We start from the raw sequence: 25,347 nt of genomic DNA, 5'->3' as shown, positions 1-25,347 counted from the left end.
GTTATAGATACATTACAAATTGTTGCCTGTAATAGTATAACGTTGATCAATATACGACGAGAGACATTCAAACATTGTCTCGGTTACGATGCGATACAGCATCTTCACTATTTATTTCAGTTCCGACGAATATTTATATAAAAACTGACAAGAGACAAAAGCAAAATCTATCTTTTATGTTCGTGCATAAAGCGAAATTAAATGCTAACGGAGTCGAACCAGATCTGCCAATGCATATCAAGGATTTCGCAGTTTGTTTTACGCAATTATGATTTTAAATGAACAGCGCGGATTCTACTCATTTTATAGGACGGCAGATGTGGGTGAATGATCTTAGCCAGTTAGATAAGTACAATATGAGTGTACATAGCTTAATCTAACCTATGTCCCCTTATCTGACTCAATAGAATATTCTTCTGATCACTAGGGAGACTGATAAAATATCGGTAAACTTGCAGAGAGATTTTCTATTCCGTGAAAGGACTGCATGTTCTAGTTTCGTAAATCATATAGGTCTGTTGAGTGACATGTTACTTCATTGTATTAAAAGTAAAATTCATCTGAATTTTAACAAACTATTACACAGTAAAATGGCATGCTTTCTAAGCCCCTCCTGTGTAGCTCTAATATAGAGAACTGAGGTTTGAATAAAATTGTAGTTTCTTAATGTGGATATGCATCTTCAGATGAGCTTTCTTGACGCACGCCCTGACGCACGCCCTGGCGCACGCCCTGACAGGCTTTTAATGGAAAACGCTGCATTATTACCATTTACACCCTTAAAGTTAATCAAAGAAAGAAATATGCTTGCCGACCCAAATTTTAGGAAGAATCTCATTAATTTTGTTTTTAAAACATCCTTGTTTTCTCACTGCAGTACATGAAAGTTGTTATTCAGGTCCCTGGTTGTAAGGCACACTGGGAAAATTCATTAATATTAACTCAGATATATGATATCGGTCCGAACAATTTTTGATAAAGAAGACGGAGATAAATTTCTTACCGCTGGACCTAGGCACTAAAACGTATTGCCTGAATAAATCGCTGTAGATAAATCATGTTAAGGCATAATGATTTTACTGAGTGTTAATGTAGAATTGAAGAAGAGAAAATATATTTTTGTGGACTAATTACTAGTAATTATTCTTCTTTCTTGATCCAGGTTGTGCTCGTAATGATGTCCGAGCGAAATTTTTACACACTTGCAAGATACCTTACCATTGTTACATACACCTATCCAGAATCACACGAAGGCGTGACTGTCTTTTATTATTAACTATTTCCATCTGTGCGAGCAGCTTGAGCAATTGACAATGTGTGATCATTAATGTTCCCAGTGGCTCGTAGCTACGTAGCTACTTCACAGTCATATGTTACCGAATGCCTCTATTCACAAATTTATATTCTGGCAATATGAACACGTCTCTTTTTCATCGATTGCAATATCGTTTCCGCCTCATGTTTATTATTGTCTTTTTCAATTGTTTTATTGTTTTGTTCATACCTACCGTTCTACAAATTTGCCATGCATCTTTTCAACTCCATTTTTGTCCAGCATGTTACAGTGACCTATTTATAACTGTATATGTACCTCTGTTGTGTAGAAATTCAAATATGTTTCCGTGTATTGTTTTCTACTGTGTCATCTGTACTTTAGGTAGTATTAATGGATTTAAATAAATCTAGCATTCGGGTCATTTGGAAGAAACAGTTTGGACTGCCTCACGAAAAGAAAGCTTGTCCACGAGCCGTAAGAATCATTCACTCTCAGAATAGTCCTGTTTTAGCCTTTACAAGAGCATACAGCATAAACGTTGATTGTTTCTCTTATCCTAGCTTTAATAATCCGCCCAAAGGCCCCATTGTGGCCTATTTTGTGCGAACATGAAATTTTGGAAAACGGCTATCTAAGCGAATGGGCTGTAAAGTGTTTAAGGGTGAGGTTGACGGAAATCCTAGTGGCACAAAGTTATAATGGGTGGAGTGGAGTGGGGTAGGGAAGAGGTAAATAGGGGTGCGGGGGTAATTACTTGGAGGCAATACAGGAACCCAAAGAATAGGGTGGAGAATTCAAAAATTCCTCCTAGCAAACCTACGTAAAGCGCACACTTTACAACACACTTAGAAACCAACACTTGTCATAACAAACCAAAACACATTCTTACAGATCAATATCATCTATAAAGAGAAAGAGCCTTACTTACAAATCAACACTCGTGCTTAAAGACACAAACACTTACTTACACATAGTTACAAGCGGATTAAAGGTTATATGATGACAATGTTTTTATTCCTATGGGATAAGTAAATATTCAAAAAAGGAATAAAGAAAACATGATAGCTTGTTTTTTTCTTCGTCGAATTCGAATGGCCTTTAAAACGGCCACTGGTTTTTGTTAACAAATATTGTTGACAAAAAAAGACACCACATCAATCTACACGGTCGCGGATTTCTTCTCGCCCGCGGTGCGTACTCTAAGACTGATTTTTAAACACCCTTATCACTTGATGTAAGTTTGTGTTATAGATATGACCATCTGGGTTCTTTCTTTAAGCCTAGCTTCGTCTTGACGTAAACATGTATTGTTGGGTTGAACAACACGTTGGAAATGGTTATATTATAGAGCACAAAATGATAAGCCACACGTTGCTTCTTTGATAATGGATCGTAAGACGTTTGATAAACCTGTATTTTATCTTGGAAGGATACAATTGAAATTAGTTTTGGAATGCAGCCAATCATACAGCGCCTATCTCTTGTGTGACCAATCGTAGATTGTCTCGCTCAACCAATCAGACTGCAACTTGTGCAAATTAATTAGATAGCGGGACTTCGTGTGGAAAATAGCATTTGTACGGACAACAACAGCACATTACAGTTTAGTACAGTACAGTAGAGTTCATTGCAATGGCTGAATGCCAACACTAACACTACAGCCGCTAAGACGGCGACCACCATCATCACAGTATCATGAAAAGGCCAACCTGATTAAGTCCATTTGGCTCTCCCCGATTATTTCTCTCACCGTAGATATTTCAGTCATCACTGTAACCGACAACGTAGCCTAAGTCTGTTGGTGAGACAAAACCTTGATGGAGCACTTGAATCGACGTCTCACATACCACCGTTGTCAGCTGTGTAAATATATTTGTTATTAAATATCCCCCAACCTTTTCATAATATTGAATCGTACATTGTATCTATATTTAGTCCAATCCAGAACTTAGACATTGTAAAATAAGATGAATGACGTTTTCATCATCGGTCTTCGCTGCTAATTAATTAGATAGTAAGTTTGTTTATTGGTACCTATTAAAGTGTTGATCTGAAAATACAAAGACACGTGCGTATTAGAAGTATTGTTCTAGGTTCTATGTCTCCGCCAGCACATGAAGAAGAGACAATACAAGAGCTTTTTGGTTTTATGGAGACTGGTCCGGGACGTGTGGCTGCTTTCACCACTTCAGAACCAACAAAAAGGTCCATTGAAAGGCTCGATGATTGTCATCTTTATTTCTTATATTTTTTGCTAAGTAATCAATGCAAGAAAATAAATTGATCTCGTATCATACTCCCTTTCCATTGCCCTTATAACTTTGTAAGTACGAGTGTTTGTTTGTAAGAAGGGATGAGATGTCTATTGGTTTGTAACAATCTGTCGTGGTTTGTAAGGAAGAGTGTTTGTCTATACTACTATGTTTATAAGGCTGTACGTTGATTTGTAAGGACGAATTTTTGCCCATATATACAGGTGTTTATCTGTAATTAGGAGTGTTTGTCTGTATCTCCGTGTTTGTCTTTACATTTATGTATGTTACTTACCCACCCCATTACGCCATGTTCAACCGTTGTCACTTTGGACCGTTATGGGATCCCACTAAGTCCACCGTTTGTCACTTTGGTTCACTATCGGTTCCTTACTATCTCCATCCACAGAACAATTTACCACTATATTTTTTTTAGTTACAATGGGCATCTTGTCCCCCAAAACCCAATTTTCCTCTATCTGGGCCACTCTGTGACCTATTGGGTACTTGGATCCAGATTTACTATGCCCGCTATACTACTTGTGGCAGCAATGTTTACGTTGTACAGTTTTTCCATTCATAAGAACTATACAGAAAAGTACTTAGTGGTATAGATCTTTGTTTTGCGGAAATTTTGTACCATCATTATTTTCTCTCTGGACTTTCTGATTTTTAAGATAATTACCTTGAATTATATTCTACACAATATTTGCATAGTAAGTTATAATGAGGCTGTTTAATTAGTTACATTGATCTCTCAGCTGCAGGACAAATAGTTATACCCCAATGATTAAAGGAAGATAAATGTTATGAGTCTTGTTACGTAACTATTTTATCCTAAGACTAATCTCTGAAAATGCATTTAAGGAGAAAAGAATTTAAATCGTATATAGCCCAACAATTTATCTGTCAGGTTTTTTTTTTGCACAAATTTATAAATACTTGAGCCAGTCAAACTGATGATAGCCATTTCAATTAATAGCATACGGTTTATAGTAACACTCACAGCAAATAGATAAAAGGTCTTCGCCATATTTTGTGGAACTGTGTAGAGAAACGTGTACATTATATGTATATACAATTGTTGTCCCTATATAAACGGTATTCAAGGTGCCCCCCCCCCAAAAAAAAAAAAAAAAAAAAAATCTGCACGCATTAGCCCTACAAGAGAGGGATTGAAGCGAAAGAGAATGAGCATAAAGCGTTTGTTAAAAAATGCATTCAGAGTATTCGAATTTTGTTTGTAATGACACTATTTAATAAGGAATAACTTTCACTCGGTGAATCTTTATCCTTAAGCTTTGAGATCCATCATCTTTTCGTCTGTCGTCCGTGTTTTCCTAAAGCGCAGAGTGAAAATTCGCCATATTATCAGTTTGACTTGTATATACGTTGACAACACAGTCAACGTCTGTGTGATGTTCCTCCGTCGGTTTCCATAAAAGTGTGCCAGAGGTCAAGTGTAGAAAAATTTAATTGCATTGAGTGACATTTTGGACTAGTGTTGTGCCTTACCACGGCATTTGAATGCATCTAGTTTTACTCTTGCTTGTCCAATCACTCAACTTCAGAATTGCGTTACGAATAGATTTTGGGGGGAAATGTGGTGGGGCATTAGCGTCCCATGAATACAATTCTAGATGACAAACCTTGATATATGCAGGAAGAATACACATCATCCGGGGTGGAATGGGGCGATAATTAAGTCTGGTAATATTTATAAAATTATGATCAATAATGTCATACTTTTATTGTTCTCCTTGTCATTTACCTTGCAGATTTACGGAGTTATCTCCCTACTGTTTGTCGTGACGTCAATTCTTGGCTTCTGTCTAGAGACACTTCCCCAGCTGCGAGCGGCAGTCAGCCCTATCAATGGTACCATCAATGGAACCGGATGTGACGATGGAGTTGAAACCCATTATGTTATGTTACCTAATCCCTTTCTGAATCATTTGGACACCGTCTGTACGATTTTCTTTACCATCGAATTGATAATTCGCTTTGGTTTCTCGCCCAACAAGCTGAGATTTGTCCGTTCACCGATGAATATAATTGACCTTTTAGCACTCGTGCCTCTTTATATGCAGTTGATTTTTAATACGGATGATTATAAATTTTGTTACGTTAACGAGCGCTTGACGATTGAAATTATGTTTATTTTAAGAATAATACGCATGTTCCGTATTTTTCATTTGGTTAAACATTACCAAGCTTTAAAAATTTTAGTTTATTCGCTCAAAGCCAGCGTTCAGGAGTTATTGATGTTACTTATATTTTTGCTAATAGGCATGTTAGTATTTGCTACAATGATTTACTATGCAGAGAGAGAAGATGCTGTGAAACCTAGTAACACGTTCAGTACCATTCCAGTTGGTTTCTGGTGGGCGATTATTACCATGACAACTGTTGGCTACGGCGATGTTTATCCCAAGAGTCCACTAGGCTACGTAATTGGTGGTGCATGCGCAATCAGTGGAGTTTTACTAGTAGCCCTGACTATTCCTGTGATCTCGAACAATTTCACGTTGTTTTACACTCACGTAAGACTTAGGCATGGGAAGTATGAAGGGGATAATAAAGCTACAATATACACTTCAGCAGATGGATTTGAGGCGAAAGTTTATGAGAACGCAAGAAGGACTTCAAATGGTTCAATAATACTCAATGACAGTAAACATTTTGATATGCGGAAGCAATCTAATGGTTCCGTGGTGGAGACGCGTACAAATGGGGACGTACCGTACAACGGTGACCTCCGCTACGGGGGGATTGTGCCAAATCGCTATGCTGATGCCAATTCCATGACTGACGTCATAGTCAAAAGGGAAGAATCGGATTACAGTTTTGTCCGTACACGTTCAGTGAAAGCACATTCTGACGATGGCGTTATGTACTCAGGTGAAACAATGCTTTAGTATGCAGTTTTAACGTTGATTAACGTGTTCCATCCGAGTATGCTGTTTCAAGTTCTTCTAAATAACGTTTCTGCTGACAAAGACGCAATATTTTAATTATCTTAATCTATGAAGATTATTTGTATTAGTCTCAAATACGTCAAAATACATGAAGGAATCCGATAATTTTAGGATTTTACATTTGTCAATTATTTGGGAATAACAGAAGCTTCATTGTGGAAAAGAACGGGTATCATTTTTCGTTCTTTAATGTATTTCAGTCAGCAAAAGAGATAAAGTCATTATCCAATCTTTAATGGAAACACTAAAGTATTCAACACAATCTGACAAGGGCATATCTATAAATCTCAGTACACAGGAGTGAATGAAAAGACCAACACACACACACACACACACACACACACACACACACACACGAGCGATAGGAAATGCTAAAACAGAACACAATATGTCAGGAGACTACTTCTAAACCTCCTTATGCAGGAGCCAAAGTTAAGCTTAAAACACACAACTCAGTCTGACGTACGATAGCTAAAGCTGTTTACACAGGAGTGAAAGTAAATCCGAAAACACACAACGCAGTCTGACATACGATAGCTAAAGCTATTTACACAGGAGTGAAAGTTAAACCTAAAACACACAACGCAGTCTGACATACGATCGCTAAAGCAGGTGTGAATGGGAACGCTAAAACACAGGAAGCGGGAGAAAAATAAAGACGTGTGTTCGTCCTCATAATGAGAAGCTAATAGTATGTGGAGTCAGGTTATCCATAATAAAATTGTTTTCTTTGCAATAACTGCGAATGCGATCTAAAACATGACAACGGATATAGCTAAGTTACTGGTGCAGTTAGTGTATATGGCTTCAAGTGATTGTGGTAATGAATATTGACTACATGCGTCCAAGAAACTGGGTTTTACTTAAAATGAAACAAAACTATTAACCCTTAATGTTGACCCTGAAACTGCATACTCAATCGGTTCACAAATGTATTCTGTATGCATCCTGGTAATACCAGAACCATGGGCTTATTCTAATCTGCTTTGGATTTTTTCACCCAAGAATATTCAAGTTAGATTAATGAGGCTCTGGTATAGCAAGAATGAACCATGTTGTTTTGATGTGTCTTTGTGATTCGTCTTTTTCTAGAAATTCAATTTGTACTTGATCTGCAGTGTCCACAGATGAATCTCCCATATGTCACGTGCTTGTGTTTTTTTAATATATTGATGTCTTTTTTGTCCGTGTTACTGTATTTGCATGGTGACATATATATATATATATATATATATATATATATATATATATATATATCTTGCGCGCTGTGATAAAGTGAGCACGATTTGGAAGGCGATGTACAGTGGAAGGCTAGTTTTAATGAAAAACCAAAGATTCCTCTAAGGTTCAACACGTATGTAGAATTATCAATCGATTAGCTAAGGAATCAGTACTAGGACTGGGTCATAAAACCTATGTAACTGACCAAATGACTTTTTCTTCCACTGACAGGCCTACACACAGGCCCAATTTTTAAGTTCTCTTCATGTGATTTTATATATATATATATATATATATATATATATATATATATATATATATATATATATATATATATATATATATATTAGTATTATTAATATTGTCACATTTCTATATGTAAACGTGCTTCTGGGCCCTATTATATATTACATTGCACAGTACGGAATGGCATTGACGGTGTTTAAACATTCCGACGGATCCATAGCTAGTGAAATAAAACTCCATCTATTTGTTGTGCCCCTTATCTCTTATACCTCCGTTTGTTTGGATGATACAGATTTCTGGCGTCAAAGTTCCTTCTTGATTCATACATAATTTTTTTAAATAAGCTTTTATATAATATTTGTTCAAAATTAATTTTACCTTTGTCATCAAGATAATGATAGAAATGTTGTCAAACAAATGTCGTCAAGGGGGTAATATCACTTACTAACGAGATCATTGTACATTTTCCTTTTCTACACGAGAAAAAGTTAGTATACCTTTCTTGCTGAGCTTCTACAAATTGACACATGGGCCGAAGATGGTGCCTTTTAATCAGCTATTGCATAATAGATATTTGAAAGGGCTGCTAACCAATTCAGCCAGTGGCTGAATGGGAATCATAACCTAAAATGTGGCCGAACAAGAGCTTGCATGACCGGGATTTAACAATATATCAACTGGAAATTCAAGTCTTTATATAACTGACATCTTTCGTACAATTTTCATGACATTTTTTCATTATACTTAGTGGTCTTGTTTTAATCATTGGTAACAAAGATGACATTTTTAAAGAAATATATAATCAAATGAGTATCCGTTTTCCCCATAAGCTAATTGATGAAATACATTTGGTAAACATTTCATCAAATCACATGAGCTTCTTTTCCTATATAGCGCTTGTGTGGTGTACATACAAATGGTGATGTTATAATATGGAATGTGATGTGGTTTTTGACAGCAAAGATGCACAACGTTATAAATATTGCTACATCCAAGAATCAAATCTTCCCATTACAGCTTGCTTTAAAAGCATGTCATTGAATCTATGATTTTGTTATTAATTAACCATTGCCTTGGCATTTGTCCGTACAGTTCATTTAATGGTGGTTCTATACGGAACCGTTAAACAGCTTTTTGTATTGTTTTTCGAAACATATTTGTCTATCATAGATTAACAACAGCCATTCTCAATACCGTCTGAACTTTATTTTTTTAAAAAAAACGTTATCTGGTTAAAAGGTCTGATAAGGATGGGAATTAGATCCTAAAGAGATGTAAAATTCCATTTCAATATTGATATTGGACAATCTAATAACGAAAGTCTGAATATATATATATATATATATATATATATATATATATATATATATATATATATATATATATATATATATATATATATATATATATATCACCTGTAAAAAAAAAAGATCCATTCTGCAACTTAATATAATCTTTAAACTGATTGATCTCTTTGATATAATTTTGTACAGAAATAGCCTCTGGCGGAACTTTGACCTCGCAGTTATAAATACAATAAAATAAATAAATAAAGGAAGAGAACCTATTCGCCAAGGTCGTCATATTAAAATATAGTTTAGTAATGAAAAGTCTTCTGTCATTTTTATAGCAAAAATGGCGGAAACAATATAAAAATTTCGTTTCCCTTTGCCTTTTACGATAAAACCAATGTGCCTGAAATATGATGAAATTACACCGTTTGTTACATATGATGCTGTTATCTAAAATCAGCCTTAGAGTTTTAGGAGAAAAGTAGGACTTTTCAGTTTTTTGATCTTTAGCTATAATGTTAAGGTCAGTTGACTACTCACACTATTGTCATATTCCATTACATTTGCTCGTGACGTCAATTCGTATACAAATGTATGTCGATCCCATCTAAGCAGAATCTGGACATAGCGATCATTTTGGCGGCTGTATTAGTGCATGTCAGTATCGTCCATTTGCACCGTCCATAACCTCAGTTTAAAAGTTTTATTCTTCATATTCTTTACTAGGTAAACAAATGCCTTCATTATTGAAGCTCATGGGCTAGATCATCATGCCGCCCATATCCAGCTTCTTCTTTTCCAATTTAGCAGAAAAACTTGAACACCAGTGTACGTAACAGAGCGTATCATTGTTTAATTAACCAGAATGTTTCGTAATTATACACGCCCTGTGATATAGCCAATTTCATAACAGACAGATGGTGAATTACTTGTCCAAAAGACCGATTTCGTATCTGGAATATTTGATTCACCACAAATTAGCATATATCGAATCACCATATTCATTAAGTACAGGTTAGTTCACTTGCGGGGTATACTTTATTTAATTGATTCACACTTTATGAACACTGTTTCGTTCCATCATCAAGCGATTTAGCCAAGAAAGTGGCCCTCTATTTTGCTGCATGGCTCAAATCTTCAGCAGAGTTGTTGCACTTTGCTTCTATTTGCACTGTGACTGTTTTGTTGTTGAATTGCATCTTTGACGTATTCTACACCTCTTCTGAATTTCCTTCTTACTTGTAGTATGGAGATTGCAGGCTATGTCACTTTGATTTGGAAACACGTTAATTGCTCGGGTAATGTGTTAGTTTTATGTGGTGCTGGAATTACGTCCATTTGTTTGGATGATACAATGTCTTTATGTACTATTCATTTTTCAGGCAATTCGGGGCATTTTTCAGGAAGAAATTCAGGATATTGCTCCCACCGTGCGAGTGACATTGCCCTTTATCGTTTGCTGCTCGTAACACATGACCGCAACGAGGAGGTGGAAAACAATACAAGTGTGTGACGTAAAGGCCGTTTATTGGTCATCTCTTTGCGTTCACATGAAGTACAATGTTAGCTGTGAACTTGTTGTTGATGAAGTGGCTTTGTCTTCTTGGGTCACTTGATTCGTTCAGCACTGCTCGTATCTTCATCATATGGTCTCCGATTTATTTCTCTACTCTGTCTCAACTTGTTTTTGTATGCATTCCTGTAGACTGCGATTTGGATTACCAATGCCACGATTATGCAGTTCAAAAGGAGTATAGTTTCTGCACAATTATCAAGCATAAGTTTAGCGTACTTTCAAAGGCGAATTTGTAATGAATATGTGTGCATCGGTCTTCAGTTTACCGTCTTGTTCAAACCGATAACGTATGTGACAGGCTATCTAAGTGTTACGTATGACGGTTGCAACAAACAATTGTGACAGCCATGTTTGAGTGTTACCGAACTGTAGCGGAAAATTGAATAGGCTTTCGATCATATCGATCCAGAGAAAGTTGCACAATAATTTTTTGTTCATTGTTTCATGGCCAGAAATAAATACAAGCGTACCCTTGAAAATAGTTATTTATAAATCATCAACTTTGTAATTACAGCCTATGAGTGCATTACTGTGTGATGTAATTATATTTTCTACGCTTGTAACAAAGTAAATCTGCGCTCATTATTTGCATGTTACTACATACAGCTTTAGATCGAAGATACAATACGAATGATGTTATTAAATTTTCTATGCAATTTTTTTTTATCAGTGTTGATGTTTGTTTTTTTCGTCTCCATTTGTGTTATGCCTTTATTGCGCATGTAAATACTTTGATGCAATTACTGTTTATCTTAGCTGCGATGAAATTACATCTTACAAAATATCTGTGACAATTTTATTACAATGAGTTTGCTACTTGGTGTTCAGATGAAACTACAATGCTTTTTATGCCTCAGTATGTCTGTGAAATATACGTTCATAAATATGTAAAATAAATGAGAGCGGACAACAAGAAAAATCATAGCACATTACATATAAAAAATGTCACACGTCAATCAATTAGATAATATAAATATACAAAATTTAAGTGTTAATTAAAACAGACATTTAAAACTACATGGAAGTTCTTGATTTTGTGCAATCAAGTATTCTTATGTACGTAAGTAATATCAACCGAAAATATCTCCTTTTCTACAGATCCAAATAGCTTTTCTTGGATCATTTGCCAAACTTTGATTTATAAATCTAGGTCATGGTCATTGCAGGTGCTTTTATAGATTGTAATGACATGAAAATTGGGCCATTGTGCACAGATACTAATTGAGAATAGATAGATGATATGTGTACCTAAATGAGAAACATCCATTAAAAGATCTTAATAAATTCTTTGTTTGTAATGGTCGGGAAAAAACCCCATAGATTCCTTTATGTGTTTAAAGATCACGAATTTCAAAATATCTTGATGTTTCTAAATCCTTGGTCATTATATCTGTAAATGTACTCCCCTTCAAAACCATTCTCTTTGAATTCCGTGCGATTGTGCGTCTGTTGCGGAGGGATCGCTTTCACAGTCTGCATAGCTTGCATGTACGTAGACAAAAATTGGTTACGTAACTTAGTTTCCGTTTCATTTTTCAGACGGATATGTTCTGGCCGCTTTCCTTTTGACAAAATTGTTTACCGAAAGAATATAGTCTATGATATAACATATGTATCTGAATGTCTGATACTGAATGAAGTATGCAGTCTAGTCCTGTCTAGGCACCTAGAGGTTAAAGTTAAAAAAACGAAGATAATTTTTGTCAATTTTCGTTTAATCTTGAGGCTGTTGAGAAGCCATTCAAGCATTGTTATAATACCACCGACATAAATAGCTTATTCTTTAGTTGTGCTCTTTTCTTTTTAAAAACCTCGTCATAATATAGTTAAAGTTTTTAATAACATCTAACCATATATTGGACATACATACATACATACATACATACATACATACATACATATATATATATATATATATATATATATATATATATATATATATATATATATATATATATATATATATATATATATATATATATATATATATATATAAATGTAAAGGGAAAAATTTATTTTATTGAAGTACCACCAGTTAAATAGTCTGAGTGTGTGAAAAATGATTTATTGTATGTGCGATATTTGCATGCAGCAACAAAGACGGTATATACCATACTAGAATATCAGAAGGGTTATGCTAGTCATATTCCTTGATAGTACTATGTATCCATACCATATTAGAATATCAGAAGGGTTATGCTGGTCGTATTCCTGATATTATTATGTATCCATACCATATTAGAATATCAGAAGGGTTATGCTAGTCATATTCCTTGATATTACTATGTATCCATGCCATACTAGAATATCGGAAGGGTTATGCTAGTCTTATTCCTGATATTACTATGTATCCATGCCATACTAGAATATCGGAAGGGTTATGCTAGTCGTATTCCTTTTATTACTATGTATCCATGCCATACTAGAATATCGGAAGTGTTCTGCTAGTCATATTCCTTGATATTATTATGTATCCATGCCATACTAGAATATCGGAAGGGTTATGCTAGTCATATTCCTGATATTACTATGTATCCATGCCATACTAGAATATCGGAAGTGTTATGCTAGTCATATTCCTTGATATTACTATGTATCCATACCATACTAGAATATCGGAAGGGTTATGCTTGTCATATTCCTTGATATTACTATGTATCCATGCCATACTAGAATATCGGAAGTGTTATGCTAGTCATATTCCTTGATATTACTATGTATCCATGCCATACTAGAATATCGGAAGGGTTATGCTAGTCGTATTGCTGATATTACTATGTATCCATGCCATACTAGAATATCAGAAGTGTTATGCTAGTCATATTCCTGATATTACTATGTATCCATGCCGTACTAGAATATCGTAAGTGTTATGCTAGTCATATTCCTTGATATTACTATGTATCCATACCATGCTAGAATATCGAAAGGGTTATGCTAGTCATATTCCTTGATATTACTATGTATCCATACCATACTAGAATATCAGAAGGGTTATGCTAGTCGTATTCCTTGATATTACTATGTATCCATACCATACTAGAATATCGGAAGTGCTATGCTAGTCGTATTCCTTGATAGTACTATGTATCCATACCATATTAGAATATCATAAAGGTTATGCTAGTTATCTTCCTTGACATGTATATTAGGATGTTGCCCGTTATATCGATCACATTGATCACTGTAAATAACCATGCTTCCTTTCCAGTGTTATTTATCAGAACTTGTATGTTGCAATGAATGTGTATTTTAATTTGTTGAAATGTGTCTTAATGTCTTTTCTTAAATGGTATTATGAAAATGCACAAACAATGCTTTAATGTGGAAAAATGTAAATCACTTGTTCAGAGTGCTTGCCTTGTATTATATATATATATATATATATATATATATATATATATATATATATATATATATATATATATATATATATATATATATATATATATATATATATATATATATATATATTAAAATTTGCAATGCTTCCATTTCCTAACTGTTCCTGATGTCATACGGATAAGTCTTCCATGCCGAAAGGTGGTAATAAATGCCAGTAAATTACTACCTCTGTGTCTGCCAGTGTTTTGAACTAAAAACACGACCAATCTTGACCGTATATAACTTCTTATAATATGATTTATAAAAACAAAAACATTATCTCTTTCTTCAAGTTCTTTACAAAAGCAACTTTACTTTCAGTTCATTTCTCGAAACCATGCAACTATGTTTAGATCTACTGAAATTTTAATATATTCATGAGATAATTTAGCACGATGATTTTAGTAGTCTACTGAATTGATGCAAATGGTAGCTTAAGTATATAATCTGATACAGAATCCGCACCTTTGGGGGAAGAAAAAAGATTTAAAAAAAATAGGACGTTCATGACAAGACAGCAGCTGTATATAATTAAAGAGGGTTTGAGAAATCGAAATGCCTGTTTGTTATGACTATCGTAGCTATTCGATTATAAGACGAGTCCAACTGCATACAACATATATTCTTGATCCGCTGTAGCATAATTCGCCTGTATATCAGGGTCTACGTTCTTTTTTCTACTCACTACTCCTAAAAAATTGCACAGACCCAGATCCGCCGCCGCATAATGGGTCTGTGCATCTTGCAGTTGGACTCGTCTTATAAGCGACTACATACGGTTCCCATTGGTGAAGGAGCCACACAGCACTACATTAAATGTTTGGCCTGTTTGGAAAACAGGAATTCTGCAGCTAGTGCTGACTAATTCTGCTCTAGTTTAAAATCAAGTTCTCTAAGACACCCAGTATCAACATATAAATTTTCCAATATTATCTAAAAACAAAACCTCATTCATTTATTATTATTAGGTGCAGTGCAACGAGTGCTCCTTTGTTTAAAAACAAATATTCAAATGACCACTACTTAAACGGAGAGCCCATAATATGTGTTATTTACAGCGATTCGGTATTATATATGACACAAAACTGATATTTCGCTTGTAATTGAGATTCCATTGTTGGACAATCAATTCAAGACCAAAAAACATATAAAACATATAAAACACATAAAACATATTAAAAAATGTAAAGTCATATTTTACTCAAAGCTTACGTCTTTGGTAGTTCACTGCTTTCTCGGCCGTTCGTAATCTTTTTTTTTTGTAAGGATTTTGAAAATATATTTCAAGTTTATTCATGCGACTTGTCTTTGTCTATTCACATTATATTGGATTCATTGTAAAATATTTGAAGTTCAATCTTTCACCTATTTCCTTCTTTTTCACTCGAGTGATGTTCACTTTTGTGCACCATTATGTAAAACATGATGCTTTAATTCCCACACTTCTATTTATGGGAATTTTTGGTTACTTTCTTTGTTAGGCAAGGTGAGCTTGCCCTACAGTTTTGTTAATAAAGTTTTATTACTTGATGATCATGTCTACTTTTTTTTTTCATCTTTCGTACCTCTATGGTATTCTGAAAAATCAAAAGGATGGGCGTGTATTCTGGCTACTTAAAATGGTAGATGTGTACATTTTAGGTAGGATCTCACTAAAGCAACACTTTATACTCAAAATAAAGACCAAATGTTCATGACGGAGAGGTTAGAAGTACGGTTCACCCTAGACAAACCCTCAGATATCTGACAGTTTATGTTCAGTTGAATTTAAGCAGTTAAAATACTTTTCTTTAAAATGTGTTATCATAAGCAATGTTCACCAGCACATAAAAAAAGTATTCAAAGGTGAATTGCTTCTGTTAATAGCCCTAAAACCCATCCCAGATCATCCTCTGAATAACAATATTTAGATATCTGTCTTATATTGATTTAATCAATGTGAATAACAATAGAAACTAAAAAAAAATAAACATTCAACTTATCAATATGCAAAAGTGACTGTGATTAGCCACAAAAGACACATAAATACATTTTGTTGCTGACTCACTCGGCTGAGATGTGATGAGTTCATTCACTCGGTCAAAACACAGTTGACTGTAGTCAATCTTAGCTCTGTTAAAAGGGTAAATATGTGCATTTGTATGTGATAGAAATAAAATATATGTACAGTATATACGCTGTATCAATGATATACCACTCGTAAAAAAATTTCATTAAAAGGAAACTCGGTAAGCATCGTTTCCTTTTAAAGATAAATTTATACATCTCGTGGTATATCATTGATCTTTACTATACATATATTCTATATCTATCTATGCACCTGAGTTGTGAAATGAAAATTTTAACGGGAACTTACAGTATTGCGAATGAAATCCCAGATAATCCTAAATGTCCTATCACAAGTCCAAGAGTATAGTGTTCTGAGTGAATTCCAGTGGAGTTCCGAATAAATTCCGATTTTGAATTTGAAATGTTAAAATAGTCTTGAAAGTGCTGATATATTAAAGTCTTGATGTATCACAATGATATAACCCAGATATATGTTTGAATGATTTCACAATAATCCAAGAAAACAATGTTTAAGTCCTAAATGTCTGTGGGCATTTTGTTATTCTAAATGAATACTTTGAGTAACCATTCCTCTTAATTAATAAGTAACACATGATTCCACTATAGTCTAATCTTAAGGTAGTAAAAATAATCTTGTTGATATAAACTTTACATAAAAAGCTAACACACAATACAATGAAAAGGATGGGGGTAATTCTCCACTTAAAATAATGCGAACAAGGTGAGGTTTGTTGACTCAAATTCTAGCTGTAGTCGAGCTGTATTTCTGAGGGAAATATACTTCTCCAGTGCGTCAGAAAGATTTATATATATACACATATATCAAATATTTTCATATCTGCCCGTATTACCTTTGATTGGCAAGTTCCCCACTCTAAGCATATATATATATATATATATATATATATATATATATATATATATATATATATATATATATATATATATATATATATATATATATATATATATATATATATAATAATAATAATAATAATAATAATAATAATATTTATTTGTAAAACAGACCACTGGCCCATGATACGTATACATGCATCATGCGGTACAAAAATGTGTTATAGTGCTTAACAAAAGAATATCGTATCTATTGGAAGTAATATAGATAAAAGTAATCATTGTTGCTTTTTTCGAATTGGGTGAGATACAAGTATATTACAAGTATTTACTACAAAGTAATCAAAGAAACGAATTTTAGGGTAACCCTAAAATTTGCATGGAGCAAGTTTTGTTATATTTATCTAAAGTCTTATGTAGCAGGAGTAGTTGATAAAACTGTTTCTATAATCCTTAAGGCTTTTTATAGCAAACATTGCTAAAATCGTCATCAGAATTTTACTAGCATCATTGTGTATAAAAGACCAAATTTCTTCTAAAGTTGGATTATTATATACAAAAGTGGGTAAATATTGTCTTCGTATTTCTCCATACAGCGGACAAACAGTAATAAAATTGAATTCATTTAGGATGTTAACGTTACAAATTTGACACAGTCTTTCCTCATAAAAAATATTTTCATATCTGCCCGTATTACCTTTGATTGGCAAGTTCCCCACTCTAAGCATAGTGATCATATACCAAAGATCGCTATCTCTCCACAATTCTAGATATCTTTGACAAGTAAATTCTACTCCTAATGAGCAGTCTCTCCATCAACTTGACCTCGTCCTGCAGCTTTTGCCTAATTATACCTTCACACCTCTGGCTGAACAATCTAAGAAATGTATTTTGATCATTTACGCTCTGAGTACACCAAACATTGCCAAATCCAAATGTAAATAGAAACTTTTTAACATTATTAGCCCAGCAATCACAATCCCCCACCAATATTAACTGTAAATCGTAGATTATTTAAGATATATGTCTTCTGGCATCTTTAGAATTCGTAGCCAATATTTCAAAATACGTTTATATCTTAAACACTGCATACTAATTCGTCCTAATTCGTTGTATACGAACGCATTTGGAACATACTTAGATGTACCCAGGATATATTTGCTGAATGACAAATTATCTATTTTATTATCACTGGCATCATAAAACCCTCCAAAACCTCAGTTCCATAATTAAGGATGGGAGCTATCTTCGCGTCAAACAGACGAAGCAATCCATTTACGGGTAATCTGCCAAATTTTGAAAGACTTTGTTTCAATATATGCACAGCCTTTAGCGCCTGCAAAGATAGAGTTTTCTGGCACATATACCAAGATTGTTTGGAAGAAAATATGAATCTTAAATATTTATAATATAATTCAATATTTACCTCTGTATGACCATAGTGCCACTTTTGTGACTTTTGAGATAGCCACGTCTGCGAAATACAACCACTATTGTTTTGTTCATATTCACTTTTAATTTCCATTTTAGGCAATATGTTCGCAGCTTGTTGAGCATATTTTGCAACTGGTGAGCAGTGTCAGCAATGACAATTATATCGTCTGCTTACAAAGGTAAAAATAAAAATAGTTCTAAGGTTTCTACAGACACTCTCCTGTTTCCTTCAGTTAAAACAGGTTTCAAATCGTTCAAGAATTAAAAAAGAGTAAAGGCGATAAAACAAGACTTTGGCGTACGCCCAAAGGGCAATTAAACACATCAGTGAAAAGATTGTTGAAGTTAACGCGTGCTTTTACATCATTATAAATTGACTTAATGATTCTTAACATTTTTTCACTATTTTTACTAACTAGCTTTTGGTACAGTAAACGTCTCTCTCTCCTATCAAAATTTTTTTATAGTCAATAAATACTGCTTAGAATCTACCCCAACGTTTTCTTACATATTTACAAATTAATGTACATACTATAATTATCATCTTAGAATACCCAGCTCTAAATCCTGCTTGCTGTTTGCACAGAAATTCGATTTCTTCGACCCATTCATTTATTATGTTATTTGTTTGCTTAAAACATGTAGTAGACTAGTTCCTCTGTAATTGGAGGGTTCATTTACATCTCCTTTCTTCAAAATTGGTATGATGATAGACGTATTCTGGATGATATCCAACATCGAACAGTTTATTAAATAATACTGTTAAAATGTTGGTGATATGTGGCTCAACATATAAAGAAGTCGCTCGATAAAGCATTTATTCCCCCAGCTTTGTTATATATATATATATATATATATATATATATATATATATATATATATATATATATATATATATATATATATATATATATATATATATATATATATATGCAACAAACTGACAACGAACAGTGCAAAACTTCTAATTGGCCTGAGCGCTTTCGACTCTTAATGAGTCTTTTTCAAAAACAAATACAAAACGTAGACAAGACAAACAAATAAAACAGAAAAACACCATTGCGTTTGCAAAACTTTACATGGCTGTTTCTACGGGAATTAGACCTTTAAATGTATTATTTTTAAACTAGTTTATTTCAACTTGTTGAGGATGCTGGAAAATATTTTTATTGACGTAGAAATCGATGAGCCATAACGACATCTGTTATTTATGCAAATTTATGTCAGCGCAAATCATATCCCGAATATTTCATTGTTATAGAAGTAGTAGTTATAGACTACTAAGTAAATTTAGAGAATTATTTGAAAGAAAATGTGTCGGCTGCAAAAGAACATTTTATTTGTGCATGGCTGTCTTTTTCTAGTCCTCTTTGTTTAAGCCGTTTGGTTTCAATGTGTAATAGTTCTCAAATATAAACGAATATGGACCAAATATGTGACCAAATCATGGTCTCTGCAACTGCTAAATTTATTTTAATGGTTCACTGATCTGTTTATAGTGTTAATTTAGTACCAACCAACATCATGCACTTGACGAGGTACAATAAATGTTAGCGGTGTTAAACCTCTCATCCACTCTTCAAGTAAGTTAATGTGATTAAGGTCAAAATATTCTTCGCGCACGTGAAATTCGTCTGGTGTACTGCCCCAAGGACTAATTTCATTACTGATGGTACAAAAGGTACAGAGTCCCAGGCTAGCATTGATCAATTGGGAGAAGTCGCGTTCATGACTCCACTAATGATCGCGAATTATACCAAAGAGTGAGTTTTAATCTTGATATAATTGTTGATAAACATTAAAATGCATTGACAGATAACAACTGTTAATACGTGAATGTATTTGCAAGGTGAGAATATGAGGACAGGACAGATTGTGATAAAATAAAATACGATGAAGAGAAGAGACAAAGATAGTACTTGATATGCTAGGAAAAGGAACACAACTGATTAAAGTATGACCCAGGATAATCTTGATGTTGTACACAACACTTTCTGCGCTCAATATTCAGAGAAATACGAAAGTGCGAGGGATACTTCATTCGTAAGACTTGTTGGTGAGATACAATTCTTATAGTTTCCAGCTGATTTTAATTAATAATAAATGGTGAATTAGAAGTCTTAAAAAAAGCAACCCTCAAGATTGGGTAAGTTCATTTATTATAACCCTGACAATAAGTATCAAACTTAACATACGTATATGAATTGAGATATCCAACTGCATTTATGACGTCAACATATCCTTTGTTATTGGCAGCTTTCAGTTTCCAATTTAAGAGACAAGTTCCTTAGGCTGATTGTCATATTTATGTTTATAGTATAAACATCTGTATTCTGTCATATTCATCTCCATTTCTTCATTTCTTCTGTAGTCAATGTTTTCTTTGTCTATTGCTTCCTTTAACTGTTTCCACACATTTTGCAGATCTTTCAAACATATGTCAAGGGTCAGTTGATCCTAGTTTTTTTTGTGGACCCCTCCCCGTTCTCCACCTATGTTAAATTGGAATAGTTTGAAGGGCCCCCCTTGGTCCGATTGTTTAAAGGGTTTTATGTCTGATTGTGTCCCCCTTGTTATTATTTGATGTATGTTTCCATAAAGAAAAAAATGAATTTAGATAAAATATACTTTTTTTTAAGACAGATTCTTCCATAACCGTTTTTGTGTTTGTTTAAAATAAGCCCGTACTTACCTTCTTCAGACAAAGGTCTTCACGCTGGATAATCGTCTTGTTTATTTAATACCAGTGATCCTTGCCAGTGATCGTGTGAGTTCGGTGAGTGCTATAAGGTTGTTTTCTTGCTATATCGTGTAGTTGTTAGAACTGGCTTAAAGATCAGATCTTTTTAGTTGTCTTCATATTTTATAAAGAGGCTCATCGAAGAAAAATAAAATTTGAGTTTGGGGTGTCTGGTGTCGGCTTGTGATGGTAACCGATGGGCTGCTCTTAGGCGCCGCTGACCCCAGAGTGTACGACAACCCCATATTTTTCCGTCCCAGTTGCCTCCTTCTTGTACCCCATGTTTCTCTTCCTTGTCCATGTGTATAGTTTCTGAATGTGTATTTATGTTTCTTTTGCATGTTATGCATGTTTATTTACTTACTCGCAAATGTTAGTACTGTATAATGTTTACGTTCCCTTTGTGTATTTGTTTAGTAATGTTCTTGCTTATTGGCCTACCTTGAGAGAGCTGCTGTGTGACCCGTGCTACATCGTGTGAGCCACGTAGCTTTGTCGTCGCACCTTCATTTGCTCCTTAGTCGGACAGGCGAGTTAATCCCTGTCCCCGTGTCCATGTACTTGTATGTATCTAATGGGTTAGGTATTATGTTATTACTTGTTCGCTTGTTCGAAGGCTACGTTTGTTAGTTTTTTGGGAAGACCTCCGCTCTCGGAGTGGGGGATGAGGGAAAGAGTCCCGATGGAGCCCAATAAGTCCTTGTTATCGCACACTCTTAAGGAATTATATATACCGATCAAGCCCCTCTCAGACTCCTTTCCCCTCCCGACTTAGGCAGAGAACGCCACCCCTCATTGATTACTTAATTATTGTTTCCCGTGCCTAGATATACAATGTTTCTCTTTTTTCAAAATAATTTGTACACTGTATTTTACTACTTCATCATATAAAACCCTATACTTGATTTCATTTGTATATAAAAGATGGTTAGAGTATACAAACCATATTTTGTAAAATTGCGTTGGATACCTTATATTTGTTTGTAGCTGTTTCTCTGCATCATAATGTTTGATTTTATTTTTTGGAATAGTTCTTTTTTCTTGCATAAAGGACGTTGTAACGTCGCCCTCTTTGTAAGAGGGGTGATTAATTGGATTTGGCTGGCGTTATCTAGGGAATGACCACCCTCGATTTTATAGCCCGGTGGGAGTGGATAGATAGAATATCAGCAGAGAACTGAGCAAGACTATTGGGAAGAAATAATGCAGTACGAGCCACCGTCAGACAAGAAAAATAACAAAATTTAATCAATAATAATTAATAGCGGCAACTCCAATTCAGCCTAAGTTATTTCAACAGAATTTAATAGCAGTGCCTAATTTGGATCTATTTCATCAGAATAACGAGTGCTGAAAAGAACGCAATGTCCACGACTGATTGCATTACCTTCCTCTAGTGACCCGTGTATCACGTCTTCCTATTCTCTTGCCTTCTTATTCGGAACGCTTCATCTCTTCTGGACTTCGTAGTCTTTTATTCTGAATACGTAATCTATTTTCGGACTTCTGACTTCCGTCTTCGGACTGTCCTATCTCTCCCAGAAAGCTGTTTCCTTAATGCTGTTCTCTTTCATAAATTGTGCATCCTAGCACTAAACCCCGTCATTTCTTGCAAGACAGCCACGTGGTTACTTTTTCTTCTTTACTGAGGAAAGTACTATTCTTTTTAGCCTTCCTCGGAGCAAAAATTCTCCTCTCTCAGGAATTTTCGGACTAAAGAATTTAGATCAAGGTCCTCACTTTAAATTCACATTGCTTCCAAAGTATACGCCTTAATTTACTCTGACGAATCGCACGCAGCGGTTCCTAAATTTTTCCCAAGATAATCATTTCTTCCGTCAGATTATGGACAGCCTAGAATCTCTGAACTACCTTGCATATCAATTTCCTTTTGAAAATGATAATTTGACAGGGGTTCCTATCAAACGGTTATGGTTGGTAGCTTCAATGTTTACTTTCTCAGGACAGCGTTGCAATGCCCTGGTCAAATCTCACTGAGTCGTAGATGTTGGCCTTTCAAGTTTAACACTGACATGGGGGGGGGGGGGGAGAAAAGCAGAAAGTTTGAAGTGACCATTCAAAAAGACTTTTCTGGCTTAAATGTGATAAAATTTTAATGCTCAATGCATTCAACTGTAAGGTTCAATACTATTCCAAATTAGATACTTTACAGACATGCATTGTCTGAATGAAGTCTTTCAAAGACATTTTACTCTGTGAGTCAGGCGTCGTGCAAGTATATGCAAATTAGATTCTGGTTAGATGTGAGTTGATACCCCCCATCTTTTTCATATACCTTTCTACCTGAATTCTGGATTACTGAATTCCAGTTTGTATTGTATCTGTTTTTTTGACGTAATTATTAATTACTGAACATATTTTCCTACAATTTCACTTCTCCCATATTTCTTTGACTTCTCTGTATTTCAAAATGAGATTTCCTAGTTTTTAAACGTTGTTGGTGGTTCTGTTAATTTTGTGCGATAATTATTTGTGTATATGCTATCATTGTGTTTACAAATGTAACCATATAAATATATATAGACTGCGGCCCATGGACACTGCGTTTGGTGTGTTAAGTTTCTTACTCTCTTTCGTATATTAGCTTTTTTGTACATGTTAATTGAAGTAATAATAAGGCACCCTGGCCTCCTCTTTCGATTTTGTTGGTAACTTCTAGGCATGTAGTGAATTCTGTGTCCCCAAATAAAGTGTATAATCCCCTCCCCCATATTGTTCATCATTGGTTCTATTAGGTTTATTGCTTTAGTGACGAATAATACTTGGCTTTAGATGTAGATCGTGGCGACCTGTATTCTTTCTATTATTTTCAGTGGAGCATATTACCAAGTTTCAATAAAGATTATTATTTTTCTAAGGCGGGAGACCCAGGTTAGTAGTATAGTGGGATACTTTGGCGACAATGGAAATCCCAGTCAAAAAGGTCGTTGGAACGTTTGGCGACAAGGGGAATTTAACAATGAGAAATTTAACATGGGTGGGACTATAGAGAGATAAAAAAATATTGGGACAGTATAGTGACAAGGGTATGGGACTGTGTAGCGACAAATGGAATTGACGTCATGGTACTGACCATTGGCAACAATGTAGCGAGGGGCTGACCTCAATCGGACCAAAGAGCGGGAAAGAAACCTAGAACGTTTTGGCGGGACATAGACATATATAACACATACAGCATACAACATACAAACATAATAGACATATATAACACATACAACGTACAAACACAAACAACTATACAACTAACTAAAAAACATTTAGGCAAGAAAGCAAATCTTTTCGAGGCATAATAGTGGCCCTAAAAAGGACCATTGGGTTCTTCTATTTACTCCAGCTCTTCCATCATCTCATCACTTTCTATATAATTCCTTTCTTCTTCTTCTTCTTCTTCTTACCTGGATTCTAGTCAGGATGTCCCATCAATGATTTTTTTCCCCTGAATCTTCATCCAATTTTCATTCAGTGTTTCAAACCTTTTTCTTTCTGTTTTCATTGTCCTTTCTTTCTTTCGCCCAGTTATCTTAAATCTTCTTCACCTCTTCTTCCAGCACTTTTATCATTATTTATTTTCCTTTCTTTAGTTGGTCCAGCCCCCACTTTACAAATGACCACTCTGTCCAATGCAATGTGTCCTCTAGAAAGCACTTGACTTTGATGACACCATCTAGTGCCTCCTTCAAGTTTCCCACTCTCACATATGGAGGTTGAATGAAAACTCTTAAACGTTCTACTTCGTCCTCTATCTTACCTTGTACCAGGTCTCTGGCTACTTTCAGGCTAGTCACAAAGTCTGGGCTACCTGGATACTTCCATTCCTTCTCAAGCCTTTCCACCACATAGGTTGCATCCATTATCCAGTACCAACAGTTCTTCAATTTGTTGAACAAATATATTGCCATCTTCGTTTATTCAATGTTGAATGGCGCGAATGACTTCTACTTAGTTGGATTAAAGTAGCTTTCGTCCTTCCGGACATGTACGACTGTTTTATGCACGCAATGA

At 34.7% G+C, this 25,347-nt stretch overlaps 1 protein-coding gene across 1 annotated transcript in view; it reads left to right on the top strand.

Annotated features, from left to right (window-relative positions):
* Positions 1 to 15,755, top strand: part of LOC149806548 (potassium voltage-gated channel protein Shaw-like) — a 166,934-nt gene extending 151,179 nt beyond the window's left edge. The window contains exons 3-4 of the mRNA XM_089954308.1: positions 5,307 to 6,429; positions 10,648 to 15,755. Coding sequence (XP_089810434.1) covers positions 5,307 to 6,429; positions 10,648 to 10,778 — 1,254 coding nt within the window. The 3' untranslated portion in view covers positions 10,779 to 15,755. The remainder of the gene's footprint in view (positions 1 to 5,306; positions 6,430 to 10,647) is intronic.
* The last annotated feature ends 9,592 nt before the right edge of the window (positions 15,756 to 25,347 follow it).

The sequence above is a fragment of the Sinohyriopsis cumingii genome, chromosome 1, assembly GCF_028554795.1.
Source record: "Sinohyriopsis cumingii isolate HCF-2022 chromosome 1, ASM2855479v2, whole genome shotgun sequence".
Taxonomy (NCBI): Eukaryota; Metazoa; Mollusca; class Bivalvia; order Unionida; family Unionidae; genus Sinohyriopsis; species Sinohyriopsis cumingii.
The sequence above is the reverse complement of the archived record's forward strand: the minus strand, read 5'-3'. Positions and strand labels throughout refer to the sequence as shown.